The 13,759-nt window shown below is 37.5% G+C and overlaps 1 protein-coding gene across 1 annotated transcript; it reads left to right on the forward strand.

Moving 5' to 3' along the window:
- The first annotated feature begins 672 nt into the window (after positions 1-672).
- Positions 673-8,183, forward strand: LOC118816793. The gene is made up of 5 exons (XM_036583386.1): positions 673-835; positions 4,904-5,317; positions 5,483-5,644; positions 7,801-7,880; positions 8,178-8,183. The coding sequence occupies exons 1-5, from the start codon at positions 799-801 to the stop codon at positions 8,181-8,183; spliced, it is 699 nt and encodes a 232-aa protein (XP_036439279.1). The 5' UTR covers positions 673-798.
- The last annotated feature ends 5,576 nt before the right edge of the window (positions 8,184-13,759 follow it).

The following is a 13,759-nucleotide window of genomic DNA, read 5'->3' on the forward strand; positions in this document are numbered from 1 at the left end:
GTGCATCGTAATAAGTGAGTAACGTGTGACAAACATAGATCACAACAACATAACACATGCCAGACCTCCACCCCAGAGATCTTGCAATCATCAGCATTCACACTCAAAACAGGAAACCCACAATGAGGCCTTCCAGGTCATGCCACTTCCAGGACCTCCACACTGACTGCCTTTACTGAGTGGTCTGTTTTGCATTCTTTGGACTCAAACAAGGACTAGCATATACTTTTCTAAGGCTTTGTACTTTAAATCAGACCAAATCACTTTGTTTGGGCTGTTTAAGTAGCTACACAAGCCGATTATGCAAAGGTTGTGTTAATCTCGACACATGAGAGTTTAAGGCTCAGGGTGCTCATACTGTCTGAGACACCAAAGACCTGTTTTTTGATTCTGTAGTCAGAATCTTTTTAGATTGTGCCAAACTTTTCTCCAATCTAAGAAGGTTTGAAACATCTATACTCATCCATTAGATTATTGTGTTAAAGCTTGTTGGCCAAGCTCAAAGTCAAGTCAACACCACAAGCCAATCCAAAGGTGTTACAGAAAAAAAAACACAGACGTTCCACTGACTTGGACCAATCAGGTGCAAGACACGTTGACATCAAAGCTACCCATAAAAAGGTAGCAAACGGAAAAAGTAGAAGTGGTTTTTTGCAACACTAAACAAAACACTTTAACCTCCCTGACATTATAGCACAGGAGAGAAATTTTCCACTGACGTGGGCCAATCAGACCTCAGCAGAGACATCCGCTTCAAAGACCCTCACCATCATCTCCCACCCAGCACCTATCTCTGAGATGGACAGATCAACAGTCACTCTCATCACTCTTGTGTGTAAGTAAACTTTTGCTTCTTTTAGTCTTTATTAGGAGATCTTTATTTAATCTGAAGTTTGATTGGTGTGTTGATCTGTGAATAAATGTGTAAATGTTATCATTCATAAGTTCTTCTTTTTGCATTAAGATCTCATACTTATGTCTCTGCAATCTGTAGTTTAATGCTTTTCTATACAAAAAGACCAATGAGGCACTTTTTATGAGTATGTCTTTATTAAGTTAACTTCTCAACTCTTCTGTTGCTCTTCAGCTTGCATACTTTTATTTATTCTTCTTCTTCTTGTGCTTATTCTGCTTTGCAAATTTTGCTGTTCGCCATCCTGCAGAGCTTTACAGAAACCTTATGCCCAAATAAGCTGTTTGTGGTTCACTCTACATCAATTTACCAAAGAGCTGTTCTGGTTTTCCATGAGAAAATTCAAGCAAAAACTTATATTTTTAACTTATAAATCCATGCAAAATTTTAAAAATGTGTGCCAATTCTGAATTTTTAAACTTTGTCCTATCGGGTTTTGACCCGACCTTAAAAACTGAGTTTAGCTGCTTACAGAGTGACTGAATTGAGCTTTTAAAACCGATGGATCATGTATACAACATTAAATGTAATATTTCAGCTTAAATCATGTAGTTTCTTGTTAATAAATGTCCAGTTTCTTTTATTGAACAATTTACTTTTTATATCAGAATGTGCAATATTTCACTGAAAGCCTCAAACTGAATATTCAGTCAGCTTTTGAAATAATTTTTGCAACATTGAAGTTTTATGTCATATTGTCAAATATAATATAATATAATATAATATAATATAATATAATACATATGTAACATTGTTATATAGAATTTTCTGAATTCAATATTTGAAGCTACACCATGGGTTTAAAATGGCTTCAGCTGTGTTTGTTAAAAAAACTTTGATATTTCTAGGAAAATAAGGAGACAACAATTTTACATCAGCCAGGTTGCAAAAATGTGACTGAAACCAGCAGAATTAGAAAAGGTGAATTATGGTGAAATCAGCAGAGGTAGTGTTTCTCAGGGAAGCACACTGCCTCTCAGTTTGATCAGAACTGCTGGCTAGGATCCCATTTGGAATCCTGAGAAGATGCAGGTGATGTCTTTGTAATTTTTTTGCATACGCATGGCTGGGAAATATATTTTGATCTTTGTATCTGTGTTGTCACCTGATTAGGTTTTAACTGCAGGCATTAACTCATGGTTGTCAAATGTGCCTCCAGTTAGTCGGGCTGAAATCCAATTGCTGTATGGGAGGTTATATGTAGATCAGCTCATATACGACACCCAATCCTCCGGCTTGGCACTAATGTTAAGAAGAAGTTGGCTGTTTAGAATGAGTAGCCTCTGTTATTGGCCATCACAGTCATGGACCACATATTCTGAAAGTTGACATAATATATTGTAGAGAGACAGTGATTAACAATGAGGCGAAGAAAAGATCAACCAAACAGACACTTTATTTCAACTAGCTCTGGCCCTGAAGAGGGGCAACTCATGTCGGCTGCTGAAATGAAGGAGCTACGATGCCTCTGTTTAGTGGTGACATTCTTGTCACATTAACTTATTACCTCAAAAACGAATACATATATGAGTTTCTGGGGCACTGTAAAAGTTGTTGGAAATCCAGTGATTTTCTACTTACAGCAATTACACTGATGTTTATTGTGTTTATTAACAAAAGAGAGGCGAGGCTGGACACAAATACAAAAAACTTTATAACCACAACATAGAGAAATTCAACAATCAATACACCAATACACCGGTCACTGTAGGGAAGATAAGCCAAACTCATAAACCAAATAAACTAGACACAAAGAAAACACAGTGTAATTGTTCAGAGAACTGGCTAAGACCTTCTCTTAGCCAGTTCACAGAGACTTTGCAAACATCAAGGCCAAACATTGAGTATATGTGTGGGAGCTAATGAGTGCAGGGAATAAGCTGCAGGTATGAGAGGTTAAGAGTGGGCAGAGCCAATCCAGACTGGGAAATTTCAAGCTGAGTCTCCCTAGATTGGCGAACCATGACAGTTTCTTCATTTAATGTATCATGTTAAAAAAAATAAATATTGCACAACTAATTGGCGCAATCTTTGAAACATAGCATTATTACCTGTTGTAGCTTTTGGTTCTTTTTTTTTTCAGGGAAATAGTAGTTGAGGTGACACCCCAGTAGTAGAGTAATGACAGTGGAATGAAGGATGTAGATCCTGGGATCAATAAAGAAGGAAAAGAAGCAGGAAGTTCAAGTCCAGAAACAACTAGATACCCTAATCTGGACAGAGGGAGATGAGACCCCTGAAATTGGTACTTCAGAAACACATCATAGCTGGCTCAAACCAAAACCTATAGAGAAAACAGGGGGCTGGAATTAGTGAGGGGACAAGGGGGACTGGAGTTTGGGGTCCACAAGATCTTGTCTAGATCAATAGAGCGCTCTGAGGCCTTCAGAAACAAGGTTGTAAATGCCTATGAGTCTGGGAAAGGGTTTGAGAAGTGTTTCCAAAATCGTTCCACTGTCTGGAAGATCATCTACAAGTAGAGAAGATTTAAAACCACTGCTAACATGTCCGGGCCAGGCTGCAAATTTAACCCAAGAGCAGACTGTAAGATGCTAAACGAAGTCTTTAAGAACCCCAACATTTCACTACAGGATCTGCAAGTAGCTCTTGCCACTGTGGATGTCAAGGTGCATGCATCTACTATTACAAGACTGCACAAATTTTATCATAGGAGCTTCACCATGAGGAAGCATTTGATGTTTAAAAAGAACATTAGGGCAAAGCTAAAGTTTGCTAATGAATATACAGGCAAGGACCAGGACTTCTAGAACAGTGTAAAAGGTAGAGCTGTTTGGCCACAGTACCAGAAGCCATGTTTGGTGAAAACCAAAGACTGTATTTGATCAGAAGAATGCTATACCAACTGTAAAGCATGATGGTGGAAATGCTATTATTTGAGGCTGTTTTGCTGTCTCTGGGCCTGGACAACTTGCAATCATATCTTTCATATCAGAGAGTGCTTGAGGAGAATGTGAGACCATCTGTAAAAAAGTTTAAGCTGAAAAAGTGAACCTTCCAACAGGATAATGATCCCAAACATACAAGTACAAGAGGGTTGTGGAATGGCCTGAACAAAGCCCAAATCTGAATCCCATTGAAATTCTGTGGGAAACAGGCTATTAATGCTGGAAGTCCTTCAAATGTTGCACAGTTGAAATAATTTTGCATGAATGAATGGGCATTTTTTATTTTTTTTTTCCAGTAAAAACAGGAAACTGGTAGACAGTTATAGGAAACGCCTACATAAGGTTGTTTCTGTTACAAGGGGCAATACCATTTTCTGAAGCCAGGGGTGCACTTACCTTTTCAACAAAAAAGGCTTATTTAATATTTTTTTAAATAAATTATAGCAAATTTCCTTTGTTTTTTTCCAATCTGTAACATTTATCTATACATACTGATATGCCCACATATGTCAAAAAAAACATTTCATGGAATGTTCTTACTTCTTCACATGACTCTATACAGAGGCTTTGATTCAGGCCCTCCAAAGATGAGACTGTTAGTGACTGAGTATTATTAAAATGTATTACAATGCAATTTTGGAGTGTCTTTTAATGTAATTATGGTTTGGGGAGTTACAAGACTATGGCAGGGAAGGGTAGGGTTACCTTTCACTAATGTCTGAGGGATCTGTTGGCCTCTGGTTCCTTGAATCCTTTTGCAGTGCTTGCACAGTCTCATGGTGCAAGCTGAAAATAAGTGGATAAAATAATTGTGAAAAGGGTGTGTCAGACACTGGAACTGCTAGATTGGACAAGAGCTATGAAGATACCTGGTGGTCAAAAGAGTCAAAATCCCTGACTAGACTCCACAGGCCATACGTGAGACATGGTGTGATATGACCCTTCTCCTTTTTATACATCCATTCCTCTACTTTTCTATATTAATGATATTTTTTCTATTAACCTTGGCTTTGGCAAGCCAGCTGAAAATGTATTCCCAAATTTTACAATCCCATTTAATCTAAATTTTGATGTGTTCTTAAAGGTGTAGTGTTCTTCAATCTGAAGAGGATCTCTGGAGCAGAAGTGGAGATGAGAGTCAGTCGAGGAGACAGTATCACTCTGTACTGCGACTGTGTTTGGAAGAGTGGATTTAGTATTGGTTGGTTTAGAAACTGCTCACATCAGCATCAACCTTCTCTCATTATATCAACTATGGATTTGATACATAGTGCTGAGACGTCTAAGGATTTGATGTTTGGTGCTTTTCCACGTTACGCACCTGTGTGGAATCAGTCCAGCCAAACTCATGATCTGATGGTGAAGAACGTCACTGAATCAGATCTGGGTCTGTACTACTGTGCTAAAAATGAGAAAAAGATTGCCTATGGTGAAAAGGGAATGTACTATGAAGATGTTTACCATTATGGAAACAGAACCACTCGCCTCGCTCTGCTTGGTAAGATTACTCATTCTGACCTACTGATTCTTCTGACTTGTGGAATGTTTTGGATTTTAAGGCAAAGTTTTCTTGTGTTATATCTTTTAAGCAACAGTGGTAGTAAAATATTGATTCAGAGTGATTTATGCTTGAGGTCTATTGGCACTTTCTCTCTTATTTTAGATCTGACTGCTCAAGATCTCCTTCAAACCACTCCAACTTCTCCTGAGTCAGACTGTAGCATCTGCTGGAAGCTGCTGGTCATTTTGTGCCCTGTGTGTGCTCTAACATCCTCAGTCCTCTCTTCCACCTGTGTGTACTGCATCTGCAGTAAAAGAACTAAAGGTATTTTTCACTCCATCTGGTGCCACTCCAGGGCACACATTCCAGTACAGCAGTCAGATCTCTACAGAAATGCTCCAGCACTCGTCTCCAGACTTTGGTAGAAATGTCATCATTTCTTTTGACCTTTGCACTCAGTCTTTCCCAGGGCAGAACCTAAAGTATTTGTTTGTACTGCTGTGTAACTGTAGGTGATTTTTCGTGGATCCAGTTTAGCAAAATGCATTTTCTAGCTAAAAATTATGTTTTTCCCCCAGCAACTCTGTGTTGTTAGGAACTTCACCAGTGAGTCTTTACAAAGACCAGAAATACCGAGCCCTGTGCTACCCCAACAGCAGGGAGCGGGGTAACACAAGAGGACACACTGTACAAGGGGGATAGACAAGCACAAACACAAAACCCACCTCCTCAGACACAATTTACTCTAAGCAACATAACTGCACTGATAACATCAGCAATAACATCTGCAATAAACATGCTGTTTTAACTTGGGAGTGTGGCGCTTCCCGAGAGCCACTTTTCATGGCCAAACCCCCCTCAGTTCTTTACGGTAGCACAGCCCATACTGACGCCCCAATAAACTACTAAGTCCCTAGCGTATCTGACTATGTGTGTGTACCCTGTGTATATTCCTATTCCAATTTTCTATTATGAGAGGAATAGGGAATTCATCACTCATATTCAGAATTTGTGGGGTTTTATGTTGTGTTATGATTCTGGATGAAAAGCTAAGTTCATTCCAATCATCTTTTTCAGTATTAGTCCACAGATCTTTCTCCCACATTCTAATAACATGATCTATACTGTGACTATTCCATGTATGAATCTCCCTCTAAAAGTATGAAATCTGGCTCTTAATATAATTAAATAGTATAGAGTATAATTCCTCAAAAATATCTTAAAGGATGAGTAAACAATACTGTTAGGTCAGCAGGATTTGGCACATTTTCTGAAAGTTCCTGCCAAGATTGTACTGTATTATAAGGTCACCCTTAATGATGGGTGGGTTTCTTGTTGCTGGGGTGGGATGACGGTGTACATTTGAAGCAAGAGTGTCCCCAGATTGATTCAGTAATATGGCAGAGAAGTCTGTACAAGATGGGTTTACTCATGATGTGCTAAATAATTTGCGGGTGCGATTTAACAGGTTGCGGGCTTGTGAAGGCGAGTGTTATGGCTGGCTGAGTGAGGCTGGCTTGGACAATTATTGGCTGCTTGTAGAAGTGAACAAGCAAGCAACAAATGAGCTGCAAGTGTGCTGCAGAGAAAAACACATGAAGCTATAGAACCACCAATAAACAACTTACGCACAAAATCTAACTGATTTTATTTTTTTAATTTCAGTGATTTTAAATTCATTTCAACTGACTTAGTAACCATTTATATATTGCTTTTTTGGGGTGGCCACTTGTCCAATGACAGTGACACTCCACCGTGTCACAGGGAATACAGGCAGGAGCTGATGAGGACCACAAGCACAAACAAAAGTAGGCAGGTGCAGGTAGGAATGGAGAGTGGTTAAAGCATGCAGGTGCAAGCAAAAATGGTGCTAGGTTTTGTGGGCAGGAGTGAGCAGGAATCAGGCTTGATTTTGCAGCCGCAGTCAGAAGTGATTGGTTGAAAGGGGCGGGTGCGGGTATTAATAATCAGGCCTATGCAGACCTCTAATATGGCATTCCCAGTTGTCAGGCCCAGTTGTAAAAGAGTACATTGGCTGGTGTCAGTGCACCCCTATCTTCAGGAAGCTGTGAAGCTGTAATTGATTGTCTGGGTCATGTATAGTAAAACTGTAATTATGCTCACTCTGCCCATCCATGAGACTGGAAAATCAAACCATCCATCTTAATCATTCTGGACTTTTTCTTTTTGAGAGTTTTAAGAAAATTAAGTTTCACTCATTCTTTAAGGTCTGGAGACACATATAAGTGAGATTCAAAACTATCCATTTAAAAGGATCATTTGGAATGATAAATTCCTAAAATGACATAATGGTGCTGTACAGATATTTTAAAACTCTAAAAGATTTAATACTTTAATGCCAGCATAACACTTATTATATTATAACTTAGTATTATATAAGGGATGATTATATTAGGAGATTTTAAGCGTTTTCTTGCCATTGAATTGACTTCAGTATATTTCCCGTCTCCCTCTAATAGCTTCTACTAGAGATTCAATGATCAGAGCAAACAGGGGAGACAGGGGGCAGCCTTGTCAAGCAACTTTTTCTAGAGGGAATGTAAGTTGAATGGAAGTAATCACATTGGCTGAGGTGGCATTATATATCACTTTAATCCATCTGATAAAGTTATCTCCTAATCCAAAATTTCCCAAGACTTTAAACACCTTAAATGCCTTTTAGGTTTCTAATAATACAATCAGCCCCTGTGTCTGTGTCTGCCTAGCATGGGGAATAACATTCAAGAGCTTTTGCATTTTGCTTTTGTGAAATTCTGAGCCTTTGTGAAACACTAGGAACAAAGTCAGGGCTTTAAAAAAACTTCTTTCATAATCCATTGGTTGTTTGGCTCTGCAGGCATAGGAGCTAACTCACCTCTCAGTTCAGCATCACCATGTGTCCACCTGAGATAGTTATTTAAAAGAAGTATTGGTAACCCTTCCTATGAATCCTGAACACATTATAAATGCATTTATAATGCCTGGTATAAGCTTGTATAGTTGCTTACAAGTAGTTATAGTTACAGGCTTAACACTTTTTGAGGTAAATACTCTTATTTTATAATGTCAGGTTTGGCTAGTCATAAGAAAATAGTAAACATGAATGCTGTGTGAATGTCTAATGTGAATTTGATAGTTTATTTATTTTTAACTAACTGTTAACTGTAATGCCCAGCTAGCTGGCTTTAGGTGCTAGACTGTTAGCAGTTAGTAATAAAAGCTAAATCATTGTGTTAACCATAGATAACAACAGTAATCATCAGCTGCTTTGATTAGGTATATAGCTAATGTTAGCAATGGCTAGGTAGCTTTGCGAATCCAAGCCTTAAACACTTCCTACTTTGGAGCAGAACAATATACACAGTGTTTATGAACGATTGCATGAAGTGCAGAATGATTTTCTCACACCACACGTTTTCCAAATGATTATCGCACTTCATTTAAATTCTGTAAAGAGCACTTATAATTCTTTAAGTCATTATGTACTGAAATGAAATTTAATTAACATTTAAAGATGTTTAAAAAACCTCACTTAACTTAAAGCCTGTAAAAATACAGGCTATAGATCATAAAAGTGCATTACAAATTAGTGTTTACAGTGTTCTTATAAACAGATTTCACATTGCATTATGGACTCTGACTTCATAAAGTCAGATACTCTTGCTTTATAATGCATCATAATATAAGATATAACTATGTGAGTACAATTATACAAGTTTATGCTCCTTATTGTTAGGCATTATGCACCTTATACATGTATTTATAATGCACAATGTATACAAATTTCATAGGAAATGTTACTTAAGTATTTTATTAAATTGTAAGTTTAATGTTTTCATTTTATATTTTGTAACATCATCAAGTTGTTGTCAAATCTTGTACAAAAGAAGGTGAGATAACATGGTGATGTGACTGATTTCATACACAGAACGATTCAAAGCCGGTCAGAGAGAAACTGCCAAAAGACAGCAGGATAGAAGAAATGCCCAGGTAATACAACACACACACACACACACACACACACACACACGCACACACACACACACACACACACACACACACACACACACACACAAACACATGCAGCATTAAATGCTATAATTCTCTAAATTCTACCTTTAGCGGTTATTAAAATGTTTTAATATGTGTAAGTCTATATTATGCCTTTATTAAAAGTTACTCTAAAATACAAAATGTTCTCATTTTCATTGGCTGCAGGTAGAAGGTGGTGATGTTTGTTATGCTTCACTGGACATCCAGAGCAAAGGACAGAAACATCTGAAGACCAGGAGAGTTGAGAGCTCTGATTTCAGTACATATTCTGAGGTCAGATCTGATCCAATATAATTTAATCACACAGTCGAGCAGATCTCTGCTTTTCTGAATTCTATAAACAGGCTGAAATTTCCAAATTGAACTATAGAATCAAAGTGTTTAATTACTTGGCCATATATTGATCACAGTGCATCATGAGATTTTTTTGCAAACTGTATTTTCACCCATAAAAGTAACAGAACTATTTAATCCACATTTCATTTAATCATTTTTTTTAATGTGCAGTAGGTTAAAACCTGCACTTGTATCTTCTCATCCCAGTTAATTCTGTTGGACATGCTTATGAGGGAAATTTTGTTGGGAAAACTAATTGGTGATTTGCAAGTTTCTGGGCAAGATAAACTGTATCCTAAAGGATGCTCTTATTATGTGGGATTTTTTTTCAAAACCTCAGCACATCTTCTACGTATCTCTGTCATCCTGTCCCAACATTTTACTCATTTCAATTCTTGGGCAATGAGGCAGCATCAAAACTTCCTATATCTGAACAACCAGCAGCATTCTAACCTGAAGTTCCAGGCTTGTTTATTATTTTGATCTCCATTTTTGTCTATGACATTATCAGTAAAATTTCATGATGAATGGATCAATATAAATGCTACAAAATTGTTTGGGAGAAAACTCTTTACATTAACTTACATTAAAAGCGTGCCATTTTGGAGATTTTTTGGACAGCAACAGTATATAGTTGTTTAAGTAGACATGCAGTGGTTACATAACACATGCGCACAGTTTAGAAACTAATAGACCTGATTAGAAAGACCCGAATAAATTCTAACACTTGAATTTTTCAAGTAATGAAAGTAATCAGCACCACGGACAGCGATGGTCTTTAAACAGTCCAAACCAGCATTAATCAACTTCCAGTGTTGATAATTGGAAGCAACAGCCTGAAGGAATATTTTGCTGTAGGTATAAATGTATCTGGCATTTCCTGTCTAGTAGAGTGTTTATGCCTCTTATATTGCTTTATTAATTCATTTTCATTAGTAAAAAAAAATGTTCAGATTTACTGCTCTATTTGTCACCGTTGCTTATTATTCTAACTGATTCTAACTACGTTTTATTTGCTTATTTACTTTTCATTATTTTTTATTGCTATTTTTATTTTTCAATCTTATTTTTGCTTTTTTTATTTTGTCTTATAAAATTCATTGCTCATTACTATTCTGAGAGTTTTACTTGATATAATTGATTCGATTTCATTCTTACTCCAATCTCTCTTGATATCCTTGTATTATCTGTATTATTATGCTCGGTTACACTGCAAATGGTCACCCTCAGTGTTTTCCAAGTCAAAATAAAGGCTGATTATCTTGAATGACAGCACTTTACTAAAGAATGATACATTATTTCAGCATTTGCACGTGTGAAATCTGTGCAACCCAACAAAATCCACATACTTTTTCATTTACACTCTTTTTGAGACTGACTATGAAAAGGTGCCCAAGAGCATTGACTTCAATAACACTCTCTCTGTCTTTGCAGGGACTTTTATTTTGACATGTGCTAGAATTTGTTCATTTGAACCCTATGCATTTACATGAACATGTTTTCTCTTATATTTTTTTCAAAGAAAACAAGCTTTTTACTTTGTCAGTACCTGAACATTGTCCCTGTATATATTACCACACATGTGGGGACCTGGTTAGAAATGGGGACAGTGAATTCACAGCACTTCTGAAACTGAAACAAACACACAATATTTCAAAACCTACTGAAATTGTTGATCTCATAAACAGATAAACAAAGCAATGCAGTTTCCTTCTGTCCTCCAACCCTGAGAGATACTCTAAAACAAGAACCCCACAGTGAGACCCTGCAGCTCAGAGCACATCAGACCTCTGTTCACTGACTGTCTTTACTGACTAAAGAAAGTGAGAATTAGGCCACCTGAGCAAAGAGACTGTAACAACTGGGAGAGCAAGGGTCAAAACACTAGATGGAATGGATAAACAACTGCTCACAGTGCTGTGAAAAAGTAACTGCTCCCTACTAATTTCCTGTGATTTTATATACACTAAATGGTTTCAGATCCTCACACAAAATGTAACATAAAACAAAGAGAACATGAGGAATCAAGTTTTCTCAGTTATTGATGTACTGGCTCTCACTGTGGTTCACTGGTGTCCTAGAAATTGTTGTGCAACCCCCTCCAGACTGATGTATTTCAATAACTTTCTCATATTTTCCAGTATTTCTTTTGATCATGGTATAATGTGCTGCTTGTCAAAACTTTTTAAACCTCTCAGGTCAATGGTGCTGTATGCAACATTAAAGGACATAGTACAACCCCATTTCCCAAAAAGTTGAGACGCTGTGCAAAATGTAAATAAAAACAAAATGCAATGATGTGTGAATCATTTAAACACTATATTTAATTAAAATAGTATAAAGACCACATTTCAAATGTTGAAACTGTGAAATTTTATTGGTTTTTGAAAAATATATGCCCATTTTGGATTTGATGTCAACAACACGTTCCAAAAAAGTTGGGAAGGGGGCAACAAAACGGTGGTAAAGTTGTGTAATGAAAAAAAAAAAAACATCTAGAGGTTGATTGACAACAGGTCAGTAACATGACTAATCATAAAAAGCATCACAGAGAGGCTGAGTCTTTCAGAAGTAAAGATGGAGAGGGGTTCGCCACTCTGTGAAAGACTGCACAAGCAAATAGTGCAACAAGAATAACATTTCTTAACGTAGAACAGCAAAGAACTTTTGCTTTTCATCATTTACAGTACACAATAACATTAAATGATTCAGAGAATTCAGATAAATTTCTGTATGCAAGGGACAAGACCAAAAACCAGTATTTTCTGGCCATGAACTTTGGGCCCTCAGGCGGCACTGCATTAAAAAGTGGAAATCCCTGCATTGACTCAGACACACTTCTGCTGAAACACTCTCTATGAAAACAGTTTGTCGCTGCATCCACAAATGCAAGTTAAAACTCTAAAATGAGAAGACGAAACCATATATAAACAGGATCCAGAAATGCTGTTTATGTTTATGTTTATGTTTATTACTTGAGAGGGTTAGACGCTTGAAATCCCAGTCCAATTACTTACTAAGGCTTATTATTCAGTAATTACAGGGACTTCAGTGCAAACTAGTTGAGCTATTCTTAGGTTATAGGTGTGTAATAAAACTTTGGGCCTGCCAGCGGGCATTGCCCATTTAAGGCGTCAATCTACTTCACATTGCTGGAAAGCTCTTGTTGAAGTGGTGTTTAGATTCAGCAGCAGGGCTATCAGTAATCAAGCCTGTGCGTAGTTAGTTTAAATGATCCCAGTGATCAACCAAATTTGGTTCTTTGGTTGATTAACTAAATTACTTACACCGGACAAATTGGTGTTGGATAACTTTTTTTCCTGTAGTAAATGAGATGATAATATTAAAGCTGTATATTGTGTTTACTCAGGTTGTCTTATTAAATGTATTCAATTTGTCATAATAAATTTAGTTTGAAACACTAAGTGTGACAAATGTGCAAGAATAAAAGAGATCAGGAGCAAAAATACTACACTGTATATGAGATAAGGTTTGCGTTCATTTTCTTCTTAGCCTGTCTTGACGGTCAACGTGAACTCTGATGATTGCAGGGGTGGGGTATAAAAATACTGTGGTCAAGTCGGATACATTCTACATCACCTATGCTGATAGGTGCGTGCACGACCAAAGTCATATGATCTCCCGAGGGATTGTGGGCAATGGAGTCCGTTCTGGACTCCGCTTCCGAGGGAAGTTGCTCAGTCACATGATCTCCTAATGCATTGTGGGAAATGTAGTCTGAGTCTGCCTGAGGCGTGACAAAAATCTCCTTTTGGGAGAGAAAACCACAGGAGATAACAGAACTAAAGTTCTTAGAATAAAAACTCATCATTTGTGACACACATCATGCTTGTCATCTGAGATTCCAGCCAACCAGACTGATGTTCTGATCTCAGGAAAGTCGGGTAAAATTTTTAACCAGCAAGTATCGCATTAAATCAGGGCTGTGAAAGACTGTATTAAGTCGAACTCAGCCAAGGGGTCTTAAACTGGGCACAGGAATGTGGGCAGAGCTACAGTGGAGCTGGAGCCGGTGTAGACCAAGCTATA

The sequence above is a fragment of the Colossoma macropomum genome, unplaced genomic scaffold (assembly GCF_904425465.1).
Source record: "Colossoma macropomum unplaced genomic scaffold, Colossoma_macropomum, whole genome shotgun sequence".
In the NCBI taxonomy this organism is placed as follows: Eukaryota; Metazoa; Chordata; class Actinopteri; order Characiformes; family Serrasalmidae; genus Colossoma; species Colossoma macropomum.